Source organism: Hemiscyllium ocellatum, chromosome 2 (assembly GCF_020745735.1).
Source record: "Hemiscyllium ocellatum isolate sHemOce1 chromosome 2, sHemOce1.pat.X.cur, whole genome shotgun sequence".
Lineage (NCBI taxonomy): Eukaryota > Metazoa > Chordata > Chondrichthyes > Orectolobiformes > Hemiscylliidae > Hemiscyllium > Hemiscyllium ocellatum.
The window spans coordinates 19143557-19162894 of NC_083402.1; the positions used below are offsets into that span (position 1 = coordinate 19143557).

At 42.7% G+C, this 19338-nt stretch overlaps 1 protein-coding gene across 3 annotated transcripts in view; it reads right to left on the reverse strand.

Annotated features, from left to right (window-relative positions):
• LOC132826787 (15-hydroxyprostaglandin dehydrogenase [NAD(+)]-like) overlaps positions 1-19338 on the reverse strand; it is a 98564-nt gene that overhangs the window by 42881 nt on the left and 36345 nt on the right. For all 3 annotated transcript variants that reach the window (XM_060843016.1, XM_060842997.1, XM_060843006.1), the window contains 2 exons: positions 11652-11758; positions 4210-4306 (listed from right to left, as the gene is read on the reverse strand). In XM_060843016.1, coding sequence (XP_060698999.1) covers positions 4210-4306; positions 11652-11758 — 204 coding nt within the window. The remainder of the gene's footprint in view (positions 1-4209; positions 4307-11651; positions 11759-19338) is intronic.

A 19338-nucleotide genomic window follows, 5' to 3' on the forward strand; every position in this document is an offset into this window, starting at 1 on the left:
TTCTGATTTTACAATGGAGGGAAGGTCATTGATTTTTGCAGCTGAAGATGATTGGGCTTGGGAGCCTAACTACCCAGAGGAATTTCTGCAGAGATGTCATAGAGTCATAGAATCCTACAGCATAGAGACAGGCCTGCTGGCCCAAACTGGTCCATGTTGACTAAAATATCCATGACTATTTTCCTACATTTGGCCCACATCCTACTCAATCTTTTCTATTCATATATTTGTCCAAATGTCTTTTAAGTGTTGTTAATGTACCTACCTCAATCACTTCCACTGATGTACCATCCTCTGTGTAAAGAAGTTTCCCCTCAGGTTCCCTTTTTATTCTTTCCCCTCCAACCTTAAATTGATGCTTTCTAGTCCTCGATTCTCAAACCATGAGAAAATGACTGAGTACATTCATCCTATCCGTGCTTCTCATGGTCTTATACGCTTCTATAAGATCCGCCCCTCAGTCTCCTATGCTCTAAAGAAAAATGTCCTAACTTGTCCAACCTCTCCATGTAGCCCAGTCCCTTCAGTCCTGGCAATATCCTTGTAAATTTCTTCTGCACTCTCTCTAGTGTAACAACATACTTCCTATAGTAAAGTGACCAAAACTAAATAAAATACCCCAAGTGCAGCCTAATCAACGTCCTGTTCAACTGCAACATAACTTCCTAACTTCTGTACTCAATGCCCTGACTAATAAAGGCCAGTGTGCCAAAAGCTTTCTTCACTGCCCTGTCTACCAGTGACTCCACTTTCAGAGAACCATGTACCTGAACTCCAAGTTCCCTCTGTTCCTGTACACTCCTTAAGGCCCTACCATTCATCATGAAACTCCTATCTCGATTTGACTTTCAAAAATCAAGACCCCACACTTGTCTATATTAAACGCCAGTTGCCATTTCTCAGCCCACTTTCCCAGCTGATCAAGGTCCTGCTGCAAATTCTGATAATCTCCCTCACTCTCCATCGTACCTCCTATTTTAGTGTAAACAGCAAACTTACTAATCATGCCTTGTATATTCTCATCCAAATCATTGATATAGATAACAAACAGCAATGTGACCAGCACCAACTCCCTGAGGCACTCCACTAGCCAATAGTCACTTGTCACTCCAACTAGTGCTTTAGCCTGGAGGTGAGATGACTGATTTCTAACAACAACTTTTTCCTTCTTTGTTAGGTCTAACTCCAAACGGTGCAGAGTTTTGCCCCTGATTCCCACTGACTCCAGCTTTGCGAAGCACTCTGTGCCACATCTGGTCAAATGCTGCCTTGATGTCGATGCGATCTCACCTTGGAAATTCAGCTCTTTTGTCCAGTTTTGGTTCAGGGCTGTGATGAGGCCAGGAGCTAAGTGGCCCTGGCAGAACCCAAACCAGAGCTGAAAATGTGTTGCTGGTCAAAGCACGGCAGGCCAGGCAGCATCTCAGGAATAGAGAATTCGACGTTTCGAGCATAAGCCCTTCATCATGCTCAAAACGTCGAATTCTCTATTCCTGAGATGCTGCCTGGCCTGCTGTGCTTTGACCAGCAACACATTTTCAGCTGTGATCTCCAGCATCTGCAGACCTCATTTTTTACTCGAAGAACCCAAACCAGACCCCAGTGGACAGGTCATTCTCTTCCAATTTGGCTTGACAATCCCCTTCTATCTCTTTGCTTATGATCAAGAGTAGACTGATATGGCATTAATGGAATGGAATTGATCTGTCTTATTTTTGATGTACAGGACATAGAGGGCAATTTTCCATATTGTCAGCCAGATGTCAGTATTATAACTACACTGGAAAAGCCTGGCTAGGGGAGCAGCAAGTTCTGGAGCACAAATATTCAGTATTATTGCTGGAAGTATGTCAGGGCCTATAACCTTTGCAGTATCCAATGCTTTCAGCCTCGATTTGATATCAAGTGGAGTGAATGGAATTGACTGAAGCCTGTCTTCTGTGATGCTGGGAACTTTGGCAGGAGGTTGAGATGATCATCCACAAAACATTTTGAGCTGAAGACAATTGCATTTGGTTTGGCCTTTTCTTTTTGTGCTGGGCTTCCCCATTATTGAGGAGACTTGTGGAGCCTCTTCAAAGTGTTAGTTAGATTAGATTAGATTACTTACAGTGTGGAAACGGACCCTTCGGCCCAACAAGTCCACACCAACCCGCTGAAGCGCAACCCACCCATACCCCTACCTTTACCCCTTACCTAACACTACGGGCAATGGCCAATTCGCCTGACCCGTACATCTTGTGACTGTGGGAGGAAACCGGAGCACCCGGAGGAAACCCACGCAGACACGGGGAGAACGTGCAAACTCTACACAGTCAGTTGCCTGAGTCGGGAATTGAACCCGGGTCTCAGGCGCTGTGAGGCAGCAGTGCTAACCACTGTGCCGCCATGCTGCCCACTAATTGGGTTGTTTAATTATCCACTACTACCTACAGCTGGATGGCATGGCACTGTAGAGCTTACACCTGATTTGCCGGCGGTGGTTTGCCTAGTTCTGCCATTTTGCATGCAACTAACTCATGTTGTAGCCAGGTTGACATTTCAGGTATGTCCAGTGTTACTCCTGGGCTGCACTCCTGCCCTATTCATTGAACGAGAGTTGATCTCCTGACCCGCTGTTAAGGGTAGATATGGGGTATATGCCGAACCATGAGCTTACAGATTGTATTTGAGTACAATTCCACAGTTGCTAGTGATCCACAGAGTCTCATGGAGGCCCAATCTTGAATTGTTCGATCTTTTTGAAATTCATTCCATTTAACACAATGACATTGTCACACACAACACGAAGGAGAGTATCCTCAATATGAAGATGGGAATTCCTCTCCAGAAGACTTGTCCAGTCATCACCCTTACTATCATGGAGGGAAGCACTTACAACAGGTTGAAAGTTGAGAAGATGAGGTAAAGTAACTCCTTCTCTCTTTTTGGTTAGCTCATCAGATTAGATTACTTACAGTGTGGAAACAGGCCCGTCGGCTCAACAAGTCCACACCGACCCGCCAAAGCCCAACCCATCCATACCCCTACCTTTACCCCTTCACCTAACACTAGGTGCAATTTAGCATGGCCAATTCACCTAACCTGCACATTTTTAGACTGTGGGAGGAAACCGGAGCACCCGGTGGAAACCCACGCAGACACGGGAAGAATGTGCAAACTCCACACAGTCAGTCGCCTGAGTCGGGAATTGAACCCGGGTCTCTGGCGCTGTGAGGCAGCAGTGCTAACCACTGTGCCACCGTGCCGCCCCCTCAGTGGCCAGAGACCTAGTACAGTTTCTGGCTTTGGATTTGCACAAGTGGAATCATCTTTCCCATGTCTGATCTTCCATGCTAATTTTCCATGTCCAATCTAAAAGGTAACGCTCCTGACGAACCAGTCGTCTTTCAGTACTGCAGTAAAATGTCAGTTTTTACTCTGGTTTTGCGCTGACATTTTGTGAGTCAGAGGTGAGGTATACGTCCTTGGAATTAATTTGGACCAATTCAGACTAGAGTTAAAAGGCTTAAAAGAAGCAGGTGAAATTAGTCTGCAATACTTAGTATTAACATGATTTGGCACTCTTCCAAGGTGCCTCACAATGAATCATTTTAGGATTGCTGTCACTGTATTTCTGCGAACAAAAATGCATTGAGACTTACTCCTGCAGAACTGAAAGAGCATAAATATGTACTCCTTATTGAATTCAGGACTTGTTGCAACAAGTTATTGAAATTCTTTTCATACTTGTAATAAGGTCATCCTATAAAACAGACAGAAGCCATCAACCCATTCTGAGCCTTTGAAAAAAGCTATCCAGTTATTTCCACTAGTCTGCACCTTTCCCATAGCCATATGTTCCATCTGCCCTTCAAACTTCTCATTTAATCTGCGTACACCACTCTTTGAGCAGTGCATTTTAGATGACAAACATCATTTGCACAAAAATCTTCTCATCCTGCCTTTAACTCATTAGCCAATTCTCAGAAACCTTTGTCCTTTGATTAGTGGTCGTCTTGCTCAAAAAAGCAGCTATTTACTTACTTACTCTATCAAAACCCTTGCAAGCTTGAAAAGCTCCATCAAATGCCCTCTTGCTCTTCTCTGGTCTATGGAGAATAATCCCCATTTCTCTAGTTTCTCAGTGTGACTGAAATTAATTTGCCTGTTCCTCTTAGAAGATTACATTTTGAAAATTCAGTGCTGTGTGTACCTTATTGTTCTTACCTGACATGGAAGCCACGTTGATAATACTTCCACCTTTTCCACCACGATCACGCCTCATATGGTCCAAAGCCAAGTAACTTGCTTGTATCAATGCCACCTGCACAAAGACATGCCTCTCATAAAACTGATTGAGTGATTTAGACACAACTGTATATGCACAAGAAGTGCCATTCATCTATCACCCTGTGATTGTTGATCTGTACTGGCTTCTAGTCTGGCAATACCTCATTAGTAAAAATCTTAATCATGAAATATCTTTGAGGATTTGCCTTTGCCTGACTTTGTAATGTTCTCCAGCCCTACAAGACCCTGAGAATTCCGTTCCCCTCCAATTTGGACAGGTCATATATTTCTGATGTTCATTGCTCCACCAGGCTTTGAATTGTCAATGCCCTAGGTTGTAGAGTTGCCTTCCTCTGTCCCACCATGTCTCAAAGTCTCTTTTTTGTGGGTGGCATAGTGGTTAGCACTGCTGCCTCACAGCGCCAGAGACCTGGGTTCAATTCCCGCCTCAGGCGACTGACTGTGTGGAGTTTGCACGTTCTCTCCGTGTCTGCATGGGTTTCCTCCGGGTGCTCCGGTTTCCTCCCACAGTCACAAAGATGTGCAGATTAGGTGAATTGGCCATGCTAAATTGCACCTAGTGTTAGGTAAGGGATAAATGTAAGGGTATGGGTGGGTTGCGCTTCGGTCGGTCGGTGTGGACTTGTTAGGCCGAAGGGCCTGTTTCCACACTGTAAGTAATCTAATCTAATTTTCTCCTTTAACGTGTCCCTTACTTTTTTGATGTTTGATCACTTCTCCTAATGTTTCCTCAGCTGGCTTGCTCTCAAATTCTATTTGAAAAGACCCCTGTGAAGCATTCTAAAATATTTTATCGTATTAATGGTGGTTAGCAATGGCAGGTTGCTGTTGTTCAGAACAGCTGGAGACCTTTCCTTGCAAGAGTTCAGTTCAGGGTCTTTATTCTTGATACCCCTTTCCTCTTTCTTCAATGATTTACTCAAAGTGTACTATTTTGTTTTCAGATTCTTTCAATGGATATGGACACTATTGGCAAAGCCAGTATTGGTGCCTATCAACTGAATGGGTTGCTGGTCTAATTCAGCGGGCTATATTGCTATGTGTCTGGAGTCAAACATAGGCCATATTGGGTAAGGATGGCAGGTTTCATTTTATTTTACTTTTTTTTTTGTTTTGTTATTCACTTGTGGCATGTGGGCATCGCAGGCTGAGCCAGCATTTATTACCCATCCTTAGTTGCCTTGAGAAGAGGGTTGTGAGTTGCTTTCTTGAACCACTGTAGTCCATGTGCTGTAGCTAGACTCACAATGATGTTAGGGAGAAAATTCTAGGATTTTTACCCAGTGACAGTGAAGGAATGGCGATATATTTCCAAGTCAGGATGGTGAGTGGCTTAGAGGGAAACGTACAGGTGGTGGTGTTCCCACATATTTGTTGTCCTTGTCCTTCTAGATGCAAGTCATTTGGAAGGTTTGGAAGGTGCTGTCTAAGGAGATTTGGTGAATTTCTGTGGTGCATCTTGTAGATAATAGACATTGCTACAACTAAGCTTTGGTGGTGGAGGGAGTAAATGTTTGTGGATGCAGTATCAGTCAAGGTCCTGGAGAGTATTGTCGAACCAAGAGACCTTGGAATGCAGTTTCAAAGTTCCTTGAAAGTGGAGTTACAAGTAGATAGGATAGTGAAGAAGGCGTTTAGGATGCTTTCCTTTATTGGTTAGTGCATTGAGTATAGGATTTAGGAGGTCATGTGGTGGCGATACAGGTCATTGGTGAGGCCACTTTTGGAATATTGCCTGCAATTCTGGTCTCCCTGCTATAGGAAAGATGTTGCTAAACTAGAAAGTGTGCAAAAACGATTTGCAACTATGTCACCAGGGTTGGAGGGTTTGAGTTATAGGCAGAGGCTAAATAGGTTGGGCTGTTTTCCCTGGAGCATCGGAGGCTGAGGAGCGACATGATAGAGGTTTACAAAATCATGAGGGGCATGGATAGCATAAACAGACAAGGGATGGGGGAGTCCAGAACTAGAGGGCATAGGTTTAAGATGAGGGGGAAAATATTTAAAAGCGACCAAAGAAGCAATATTTTCATGCAATGGGTAGTGTGTGTATGGAATGAGTGCCGGTGGAAGTGGTGGAGGCTGGTACAATTACAACATTTAAAAGCAAACTGGATGGGTACATGAATAGGAACGGTTTAGAGGAATATGGGCCAAGTGCTGGCGAATGGGATTAGGTTAATCAGGAATGTCTGGTCAGCATGGACAGGTTGGACCGACGGGTTTGCTTCTATGCTGTCCATCTCAATGACTCTAACTGGCTGCTTTGTCCTGAATGGTGTCAAGCTTCTTGAGTGTTGTTGGAACTCCAGCCATCCAGGCAAGTGGGGAGTATTCCATCACACTCCTGACTTATGCCTTGTAGATGGTGCACAGGCTTTGGGAAGTCCAGAGGTGAGTTACTCCCTTCAGTATTCCTAGACTCTGACCTACTCTTATTTTTATATGGAAAGTCCCATTGAGTCTCTGGCCAACATGAACCTCAGGATGTTGATAGTGGGGGTTTCAGTGATGGTGATATCATTGATTGTCAAGTGGTGGGTTGTTAGATTGTCTCTAAGCATGGGAACATTGCAAGTCCACGACGGCGGTGGAGTAGTGACATTGCATCAGAGCTGCTACCCCAGAGCTTGTCTGCTTCCATCTGCTTTCTTTGTTTCTTCTTACTTTCATTTCTTGGTTTTGTTCTTTTCTGTTGTTCTCTTTCTCTTTTTTTCCCTCTCCTTGGTGGTCTTGTTGGCTCCTTCAGCAAGGAGAGAGTAGGCCTGGCCTCCCGAACATCTGGGGCAGTGATGGCAGATTTCGGCTCCTTGGGAAAGCGAGCCCAGTGCGGAGCATTCATGACGGTAGCGAGTGTGGGCCCAGCAATGATAGACGGCACTGGAGCATGGCATGTTTAACGCTGGTGGGCCCAATGCAGGAATCCAGGCAGTAGCAATGGTTTTCAAGATGGTGGTGATAGAAGGGCGGACTTTGTGGTCGGTGGAGAAGGCGGCATCTGTGGTTGGCAGTCAACTGCAGCAATGCGGTAGGCCCAAGTTGGTACTCCTGGTGGATGGACGGGGAGCGGTGACGTAATAGGTCCAGTGTGGTGCTCCTGGTGGTGGAGCAATGGCAGCAGTGGTGGTCCCAGTGTGGGAGTTTTGGAATGAACTGTGATAGTGGGCACAGAACCCATTGTGGATACCCCTCTCCCTCCGACCTCGATGTCATGCACAGCACAAAAAGGGAGGATGAACTCTGTTTTTAGCTTTATCTTCATACCATCTGTAACTCAAAATGGCACTGGAGGGTGGAATAATACAATTTTTACTGTATTCGTTTGTTAAGATATTATCTAACTGGACAGGGTTCAGAAGAGTTTTATTACGATGTTGCTAGATGTGGAAGGTTTGAGTTATAAAGAAAGGCTGGACAGGCTTGGTCAAAAGAGGCCTTGATGTCAAGGGTTGATCAGCCTCATATTGCCTCTCTAATTGAGCTCTTCTGTCCATGTTTGAACCAAGGCTGTAAAGAGGTCAGGAGCTGAGTGGCCCTGGACGAATCCAAACTGAGTGTTACTGAGTAGGTTATTGCTAAGCAAATGCTGTTTCATAGCACTGTTGATGACACCTTTCATCACTTTACTGATCAAGAGTAGAGTAGACTGATGAGGTGGTAATTGGTTGGGTTGGATTTGTCTTGCTTTTTATGATCAGGACATAACCTCGGCAGGCATTTCTTTGAAGAGAAGGGTTGGTACAACAATCAATGATACACTCCTGTCATGACTAGTTTTACTGCTTCAATCAATAAAATCTGGACTTCAATTTCCACCAGCTGCCATGGTAGGATTTGAGCCCATGGCCCTAGAGAATTAATAAAAGCAGAAATTGGTGGTGAAACACAGCAGTACTGGCAGCATGTGAGGGGATGTTTTAAGGCTGGTGACTCTTCATTAGAACTGTAGCATCCGCAGTTCTTTGTTTTATTTTTGTCTCTAAAGAATTAATCTTGAGTCTCAAATGCCAGACCAGTGACTAACACTTTGCCACCACCTCTCCCTTTTAACTGGAGCTAATGTAGCCATAGACATGGTTTAAGTTCATCTCCAAATGTGCTGTAGTATGAAGTCAGGAAATTAAAGGTTGTAGATTTGCAGATGATTCAATTTACCAGTCACGGGTTGCAGTCGGGCAGTCTGGGTTCCTCTGGCAACATGCACTTTTGCCTAACGTTACAGCTATTGATGGCAGAAGGTCTAACATAGTTTCCATCTCAAGGCCCGACTAGGAAATGGTCCCGTTCTTCCTGCCTGCCCCTGACATTTGTTGGAAGGATTTGCAGGTTTATACACAACTTGTTTGGCCACACTCTAAAGGCACATTGCTTGGCCATCAAGTTCTGTTATAGTTCTCAAATCTCGAGCTATAATCCCTGAGTTAGGGATGTTACACTGCACCACTAGAGCTCCACAACGGGAACACAGGTGGTTGTGTAGTGGTCATGTCGCTGCACTATTAATCCCATATCTCAAGTTCTGTGAGATGTGGGGTCAGATTCTACTCTGTCAGATGGTGAAATTTGAATTAAATAGTAATATGGAGGTAGGAAGCTGAACGAAAGAGGTTATAATTATGTAACCTCTATTAATTGTTGTAGTAAACCCATCTGGTTCACTCATTTCTTTTTGGGAAATCCTTAAATGGTCTTTATAGAAAGCAGATTTAGGCCACTTGGTCCTTCAGGACTGCTCCACCATTCAATGTGGTCATGGCTGATCATCCTGCTCAGTACTGTTCCTGATTTCTCCCCATACCCTTTAGCCCTGAGAACTATGTCAAACTTGCCCCTGAAAACATTTATTACTTTAATCTCTGTGGAAGAGGAATCCACAAACTCCCCACTCTCTGGGTGAAGAAACTTCTCATCAGCTGAGTCCTAAATGGCTGACCCTGTATATTTAGACTTTAGGCTGGTTCTGGACTCCCCTCTCACTGGGAGCATCCTTCCTCTGGTTACCCTGCCAGTCTTGTTAAAATTTGTTAAGTTTCTAAGAGATATCACCTTATTCTTCTAAACTCCAATGAATATTGTCCTAGCCGTCTTAATCTCTCTTCAAGCATCAGTCCTGTTATCCCAGGAATTGGTCTGTTAAACCTTTGTTATATGCCCTCCATTGGCTAGAACATCTTTCCTCAGATGAGGAGAGCGAACTGCAGACAATACTTCAAGTATTGTCTTCCCAAATCCTGCACATAACATTTCAGTATTGTTCAATTGCCCCATAGATGAAATAAAGACAAAGAACAAAGACAGTTTTCAGCCCAAGCACAGGCCCTTCAGCCCTCCAAGCCTGAGCTGGTCCAAATGTTCTGTCTAAACCTGTTGGTCAATTCCTAAGCATCTGTATCCCTCTACTCCCACCTACTCATGCATTTATCCAGATCCATCTTAAATGAATCTACCATGCCTGCCTCTACCACCTCTGCTGGCAACGCGTTCCAAACACCCACCACCCTCTGTGTGAAGTACTTGCCACGTGTATCCCCCTTAAACTTTCCACCTCTCACCTTGAAAGCGTGACCTCTCATTATTTAATCCTTTACCCTGGGAAAGAACTTGTCTCTACCCACCCTGTCTATATCCTTCATGATTTTATAAACCTCAGTCTGGTCCCCCCTCAATCTCCTTTTCTCTAATGAAAATAAACCTAACCTACGCAAACTTTCTTCATAGCTAGCACCTTCCATACCAAGCAACAGCCTCGTAAACCTTCTCTGCATCCTCTCCAAAGCATCCACATCCTTTTGGTAATGTGACGACCAGAACTGTACACTGTATTCTAAATGTGGCTGAACCAATATTTTGAGTAAAGCATGATAATTTAAGAACATGAAGTCTAATTAGATAGTCTTAAAATTACCTACTGAACTCATAGCATTGTTCAATTGAAGCAAGACATCCCTGCTCCTGTACTCAATAAACATCTTCATGTGACTCACTGTGTAGTTGACTCTCAATCATTCTCTTGGCAATTAGAAATGGACAAAAAAAAGCTGACCGAGCAAAACTTTCCCATGTACAAATAAAAACAAATGAGTGTATGGGAACGATTATTCAGGCAATAAGTAAAATTTGGTCTAGAACCTTTATTCATAAAATATTGATGCAACTTCCTTCAGCATATCGTCTTATTATGAAAGCATTTTGCAGCCCTCCCCCTGGCCTATTACGTCAGAGTGTAATGACTTCATTGTCGTGTAAGCAAAATGCCGTGGATCTCCTGTACCAGTAAGATCCTACACGCAATAACAAAGACAGGAGGATAGGAATAGAAGGTTGCCTTGCTGCTCCTTCAGCCTGGGAACAAATTACTGCAGATACTGGAATCTGTACTGAAAGCAACAAATGCTGGAGATCTCAACATGAGAGACAGCAAGCTTACATTTTGAGTCAAGATGACTCTTCAAAGCTCTGATGCTGTCTGACCTGCTATGATTTCCAGCATTTTTTGATTTCAGTGTTGTTCTCCAGCCTGTTTTGCCATTTAGTTATACCATGGCAGCTTTGAACCTAAATTTCATGTACCTGCTCTGGTTTCATAACTCTTGCTTAATAAGTCTGCTTTGACATTTTAAACTATCTTCCCAACCTCAAAAGAGTTCTGCCAAGCTTTATCTAGCAAACTGTTTCATGAAATCATTCCTCAAAAAACTTGCTCCTATTTCAGTGATAGCCTCCTAGTTCTGGAATTTTCCAACAGAAGAAATGGTTTCTCTGTATCTATATGACCAACTCCTCAAGTCATCTTAAGCACCTCAGTTAGTTTATCTTTACCTACACTGTCAACTCCCTGAATCATCTTAAGAACCTCAGTTAGTCCAATATTTAATCTTGAGTGGAGTGGTTGAGTCTAGTTGGTGCAACATGTCTTTATAATTAAACTCTACTCCCTTTGCTCTCACTCTGGTGAATCTTTGCTCTAACTCAGCAATTCCCCTATTTTTTCTGTCTGTGACCCCATTTCTAGGTTTGAAGATGTGAGATTTAAAAGCAACCTCTCCCCCTTCCAAACCAACATATCCTTTGTTAAGGTGCACTGGTGAGACTAAATGCTTTACTCTAAATATGGTCCAACTAGAGAAACAAAAACACAGGGAGGCATAGGGAACAGAATGGAGAGAAAAAAACAAACCCTTTGACATGATCAGCCTACCTGGGGGAGAGCAGTATCCAGGCAGAAATCCAGCAAGGTTAATGGGCAGCAATTGAAGGAATGATTGCAAGACAGGTTTTTCTATAGGTTTTGCTTTAAAGTCCCTGATTTATTCAGATAGACTTGGCAATGAAATGGCATTCCATCATACAATACTTACCAAGTTGACAGAAATGGTCCTTTCCCAGGAATTTTCATTGTTTATTCCAGCATTATTGCACAGTACATCTAGTCTTCCAAACGTCTGCACTGTTTGACTAAAAACATCTGGAAGAAATGGTGAATGGTTTTTGATTTGTTTGATCAGATTTAAAATTTGCAATTTCCCAGTAGCTTTCCACAAAAGATAGACATGGAAAATGTTTAGATCGCTGGAAGATTTCAAGATGTCATGAATTCATGTGGCTTGGGATTGCTTAGTATGCTGTTTTAGTTCAGCTTTAAGTGAAATTCCTACCTCTGCCGCATTGTGTGGAGAGAATAACAGGCTAATGCTTCACTTGTGGACTCTTTGTCAGTTCATAGAATCCCTACACTGTGGAAGCAGGCCACTGACCCATCAAGTCTACACCAACCCTCCAAAGTGCAGCCCATCCAGCCCCCTACCCTATCCCTGTAACCCTGCATTTCCCATGGCTAATCCACCTGGCCTGCACATCTCTGGACACTAGGGGCAATTTAGCATGGCCAATCCACCTAACCTACACATTTTTGGTCTGTGGGAGGAAACTCACGCAGACACGGGGAGAATGTACAAACCTTACACAGACAGTCGCTCGAAGCTGGAATCAAACCCTGGTCCCTGGTGCTGTGAGGTAGCAGTGCTAACCACTGAGCCACTGCGCCACCCATTCAGAAACAGCACAAGTGAATTCTGACATTTAATTGTCGGTTCTTCCCATACATCTTGAATGGACAGCATTGAGACTCCAGAACTTTCTGATCCACAAACTTTTCTTTCCAGCTTGCATGACTATTAAGGACGTCCATTTAGGCTCCATACACTTACTGTCTACCCACCGGAGGGGGCACAGCAAAGGTCTGAGCTCTCTCTCTCTCTATATCTGGGGGCCTGTTTAATTTGGATGGCTGCCTGGTCCCAAAAACATCTGGAAGACCAGGTCAAGCATCATCTTGGGGCGACCCTTTAGCTCCGAGTTGCCAAGATGAACAAGTCGACCGGCCTGAAGGTGTGGGAAAGAGGGAGGCCTATGTCTAGATGGGGTTGGTGGTGGGGGTTGCGGGTGGGGGGGTTGGCAGAGAGGTAGGGGAATGGTGGGGCTGGGCTGATAGAGAACCAGAGTTGCTCTGGATTGGGCTACTTTCTCCCACAGGCTAAGCAGCTCTGCCCGCACCTCACCAACACAAAAGAGGATCTCACCTTTGGAGATTTGCCATCCAATCACCAGGTGAGGAAACAGACTCCACCCAGTTCTGTGCAACACCGGTGTTCAGGATCCTACATGGGTTTGGGGACTTCAAATTACATTTTGCCTAGAGCTAGTATTTGATTCTTGACTCAAAAGTGTTATTCCAAGCATGCCAGTGTTAGGTCCCAATTAACAGCACTAGGTAGATATGTTTAGGGTATGACTGGTCTGTTACCACTAGATAAGGGATCTTAACATTCACCCACACTAAAGTTAAAGTTGGACTACAGGAGTTTAGTACCTGTACCAGGCTATAGTTTAAAAAAAAGCCACTTTTCTTTCTCTTCCATTATCCAAATCTCACTCAGACACATGCACACTCAGACATACACACACACACACACACACACGACAAACACTCACACACATACTCATGCACACACAGACAGATACCTGTGCTGCACATGCACATATAGAGACAGGCATTACACGCATACACTCATGCATTCGCATATACAGGCATCATGCATACACACACACTGATAACACACATACAGACAATATAGACACAGATAATCTCGCAGGCATGTACACACACAAAATAAACATGATGAAGATTTTAATTCTGAGCTTGTTTTAGGGTTTCCCCTTTCGTCAGTCAAATTTTAATGCAAAATCAAAGGGATATTTACTATAAAACCAAGAATGTTTGTTGGGTGAAAACAATAAATGCTGCAAATCACAGTGGGTCACATAGTATCCACGGAGAGAGAGCAAGCTAATGCTTTGAGTCTAGATGACTCTTCATCAGATGAAAAGTCATCTAGACTTGAAATGTTAGCTTGCTGTCTCTGTATGGATGCTGTGTGACCCACTGTGATCTCCAGCATTTATTGTTTTCAGTAGATTCCAGCATTTGCAGTAATTTGTTCCTAACACTTGCTGGATATTCCCTAGCCCATCATCTTGACCCAACCATGATATCTACCTATTTCACAAGAATGGGATTTTGTTACTTATTTTTACCTGGTTCTAATTTAACAGAGGATAATCAATTTGTGACTCAAAAGTGAATCTGGATGCTGCTGTTTCAGAGCCTGGGAGGAAAATCAAGGGCTCAGTGCTTCTCCTGTTTCCTGGTCTCTGATTCAATTCTCTCCCACTGCCAGTCCTTGCCCACCCAAACCTTAATTCTCCACCCCCATCCTTAATCCTTCACATCACATCTTTCATACTTAGGAAACTCATGCAGACAAGGTCAAAATATGTCTTTTTTTCCCTTGTAGGCTCTGCAGATTTTCAGAGACTACTTCTTCATCCTTAATATTTCATTATTAAGTAATGCAGTCACATAATAACAGCACTCTCTATAAGCTTATTGACGTTTAGGGTTTTTGGACTTTCACAGAAGAGAACATCAACACCTCCAATAATTACTATCCCTGCCCCATTAAACTTAACATTACAACACACAATCAAAGCAATAATTTCTTGTGCCCTCTCTCCCAAAGTAATTAAATTTGTTCAAGGCAACAGGTATAGTTTTTCAATAAATATTGGTTTAAACTAACTGACATACTTCAACTTACAAGACGCCATCACAAATGCACAAAGCTGAAAGTTTTGAACCAGACAATTATTACTTCTGTCACTGCATCTCAGATCTCAGACTCAGATTTAAAGTAACAGTTAACCACTATGTTCATTTCAATGGCATCCAATGCATTTCCCTTCTGTACTGAAATTCCTGAACATATGCAGTTTTAAGCAAGAAATTCCACATTTTTTGCAAGTAACACATTAGCTCGATTATTTCCAGTTTTCTTGGAACTTAGCCAGCTGACTATTCCTTTGTTGACAGGTTTAAGGCTGCAGATTCTCTTCTGCTGCCTCACTTGCCTTGAATTGCTGACTTTATTCCAGATGAAGAGCTTTTGCCCGAAACGTCGATTTTCCTGCTCCTCGGATGCTGCCTGACCTGCTGTGCTTTTCCAGCACCACTCTAGTCTAAACTCTGGTTTCCAGCATCTGCAGTCCTCACTTTTGCATTGTTGAATTGCTGACTCCCTACTCTTAGATCCCTCAGTCTCCACCAACATAGTGCAATTTCTCGTTGAGAGGGGTCCTCATAGAAACCTACAACTTTCTAACAGGACTAGACAGGTTAGATGCAGGAACACCTCCTGATGATGGGAGAGTGCAGAACCAGGAATCATAGTTTAAGAATAAGGAGTAACGTTTAATCATAGAAGTAGAGAATTTACAATCAGAATGAGGCAATTCAATCCATTATATCTATAGCGACCTCTGAAAAAGCTACCAGCCAGTCCTATTCTTCAGCCTTATCTCCATAAGGACTGAGATGAGGAGTAAGTTCTTCACTCAGAGTGTGGTGAGCCTGTGTAATTAAACTACCACAGAAAGTGGTTGAGGCCAAAACATTATGTGTTTTCAAGAATGAGGCAGATGTAGCTATTATGGCTAAAGGGATATGGCGGAGTGGGGGGGAATAAGGCTATTGAGTTTCCCTGATCAGCCATGATCATAATTAATAGAGGAACAGGCTCAAGGGGCTGAAGGGCCTACTGCTACTCATAACTTTTATGTTTCTGGAACATTCTACTGAAAGCATGCTCTTCTGCTGTAACATAGGTAAGTGTTAGCCCAGACACCTACATGCCTGAAGTTAGTTGCATTAAATATCTGTTGGATTGTTCAATGTCTTGATGTCAACATTCAGCTTCTTATGGGAGATAACATAAGCATTGCAGCATCGGTTAAACCACTCTGTTGGAAGAAAATGCACAATACCCTCCATAATCTCCAAGTCCGGAAATGGGCATAGCAGAAGTGCACGTCCACATATAAGACTGCTAGTACCACAATGATGAATTATTTTATTGCGCCCTTAGATTTCTGTACAGGCTCAGATTTATGACTTCCATAAAGTGATACAAATTAGAAATTCACTAGGGATAGTAAATTGAATAGGTAGGGTTCTGAAGAATTCTTTTTGAACAGATTTAAATAAATGATCTTTGAAAATGGTGAAGCATCACAAGTTCAAAAGTCCTTGTACGATATCATTAGACTGCACTGGCTCATCCCATTTAATTCTTGCTTTTGGGACCAGGGTCGGGTTTTTGTCATCAGTCTGTTTACAAAGAAGAGAGAGAACTGCTTCGCTGATGGCAATATGCTTCAGATTATATATTAAACTAGGATTAGAATATGCATGAATCAGTCTGAAACTGTCCAACTCACATAACATTGAAAATCAAATCTGGCTGACGCGTTTTGTCAACCAAATTAGAGGGATTGCATCTGAACTGAATTCATAATGCCAAGATTTGATCCAAGACCCCTACATACTGGGGCTGCCACCCCTTAAGGTTTGGCCTGATGTCCCAGGAATTGAAGATCAAATCTTCAAGACACTGCTCTGTGTGCAACACCAGTGAAAAATCTCAGGCACACTAAAAATAATTTTTTTTGGTCACTTTATTTATCTTTGCTGGATATAAAATAATATTGGGAGTGGCTAAAATGTCAGTTTGGCTGACACTCAAGCACCACGTGATTTGGTAATGACTCTTCCTGCTTTCTGATTGGTTTGTAAAGACTGCATGGCACAAGGAGGTGTATTTAAGACCGAGATGAGGAGTAATTTCTCTCTGAAGGGGGTACTAATTTTATGGAATTCTTCACCACAGACAGCTGGTGAGGCTGGATCATTGAAGTAGTGGAATGATGTCATTCATGTCGCTGAGTGAACAAATAGTTTAACATCTTATCTTAAGATATGCCACAAAAAAGGGTGCAATATTCCCCTCGTATGGCATTGTAAGTGTTGGTGTGCATCTTGTGCTTAAAGCTCTGAGGTAAGCATAAAGCTTCTGGCTCAGAAGAAATTCTGCTAAACACTGAACCACACTTGGTACGCTTACTTACAATGCATGAAAAACAGTCGAGATAAAACTGAAATAAGCACAACTTAGAATATGGTTAGGCCACTGAGCTCCCAATCCTTGCAGTAGACAAAAACACACCACAATTACCTGGGAAAGTGATTAGAATACAGTGCAGTGAGGAATACAGTGGTTTGAGAGCATTGCAGAGAATGACTGACACTTGCCCAAGCTTGGTACAGAAAGGGCTGGTCATTCAACTGTCCAGTTTAAGAGTAAAAGTTCTAATCTGCTAATTAGGGAGAGATTATAATGTGGTTGATTGGCACTGATATGTCTGCCTCCATGGACTGGATTGCTTCAATGTACTCAAGCCTACATTATTTGACCATCTTGGATTCTACCATGGGGTCAGAACATTGGATGTCTATACTGTGCTCTCAAAGCTCCTTGACTCAGCTAGACTGCTCCAATACTCAGTTTGCTTCTGTTGTCTTTATGTTATGAAGAGTAGCTATTATAAAACTCTCAGTAAGTCCGATAAACATGAGTGTTCTAATACCCAGAATGCTGGTAACAGCTCTCTGATACGGTTCTTCCATTACTCTCTTTTCATAGCCTCAATAATATGTGGCTGTTGCTGTCAGAGTTACATCAACACAATTAACATATTCATCACGAGTACAGTTTTTGGCCCCTTATCTAAAGAAAGGTATATTTGCACTGGGGATTGACCAGAGAAGATTCACTACTCAGATCCAGGGTATGGAGAGACTATATGATAAGCAGAGATTGAGTAAATATGGACCCGTACCCATTGGAATTAAAAGAATGAGAGGAGACTTTATTGAAATATGCAAGATTCTTAGGGAATTTGACCAGTTAAGATGCCTTGTGGGAGGCATGATGTGGAGGTGCCGCTGTTGGACTGGGGTGGACAAAGTTAAAAATCACACAACACCAGGTTATAGTCCAAAAGATTTATTTGGAAGTACTAGCTTTCAGAGTGCTGTTCCCACCTGAGAAGGTTCCACAACACCGGCCTGCTCCACAGCTACCTGATGAAGGAGCAGCGCGCCGAAAGCTACTGCTTCCAAATAAACCTGTTGGACTATAACCTGGAGTCATGTGATTTTTAACCTTGTGGGAGAGTCTAGGACCAGAGGACATAATCTGAGATGAAGGGGACACATATTTAAGACAGGGGTGAAGATGAATTTTTCTCTCAGAGGGTACTGATTTTGTGGAATTTTTCAGCACAGACAGCTGTTGAGGCTGGATCTTTGAAGTGTGTTCAAAACAGATATTTAATCAGGAAAGAAATTGGGTGTTATGGTGAAGAAAAAGTGGAGTTGAAGATTATCAGATCAACCATGCTCTCATTGAACAGCAGAGCAAACTTGATGGGCTGAATGGCCTACATCTGCCTCTTACATATTATGGCCTTATCATTTTGAATCCAAGTACTTTGAAACAATCATTACTCTTCTCAAATTGTTGACCATTTTAGTTATTCTACTTTACCTTAGCTGGCTTTTTCTCATTATACTCTGGTATATTTCATGGCAGAGTTAATTAAGTTGTCCTTTATTTCTGCTATAAGGAATTTGTACATCTTGCATATGTCCTATTTGCTTTCAGAGACATTATGAATAAAGAATTTATCATTTTTGTACAAATAATTGTTCCTGCAAGTTTCGTAACAAAGCAAAACCATAGCAACAGCTGTAATTGTTCTCTGCTCCTTTCATTCCTTTTACTGTGACAACCTTGTCCCAGTTGGTTATGCAGAAGTCAGAAAGTTATGGGCATGAGCTACCAATTCAGAGCCCAGAATCTAGGCTTTCACTGTGCTGCAACACAGAGTGTGCTGTAGTCTAAAGATGTGCAGGTTAGGTGGTTTGGCCATGCTATATTGTCCGAGATGGCCAGTGGTGTGCAGGCTAGGTGGGTTAGCCATGGAAAGTGTGGGGTTACCAGATAGGGTAATGGTCTGAGTCTGGGTGGGATGCTTTTCAGAGGGTGTTGGGACTCAATGGGCCGAATGGTCTCTTTCTGCCATTCTATAATTGCTGGGGTCCTATTTGTCAGATAAAATGCTCAACCTAGACTGTGGTTGTGGATGCATATTCTGCAGTGCTTTTTTTTCTCATAAGAGCAGGGGAGTTTTCTGGTGTCATCACCAATATATACATTCGTCAATCAACAAGACACCAAGGACCAGATTATCTGCTCTTCTCAGTTTGCGAGCTTGCAGGGTTCAAATTGGCTGCTATGTTTTCGACATTACTAGAGTTATATGACTGCATTTTTGGAAGCCTTCGGGGCATCCTGATATTGTAAAAGGCACAGTGTGAATTTTCTTCCTCCTAGCATATTGGGGTAAATTGACATTCTCTCTTCTGTTCTGTTATAAAATGCGTCGGAACAATATTTTGCACAAAGGAAACAACTTTTTTTTAATTGAAATGCTACTAAATGCAAAATCATAATTACTTTCACAGCCTGATGATTGGACTTCAGGATCTTGAAGTGACATTTAAGTTAAAAAACACATGATTATTTAGCA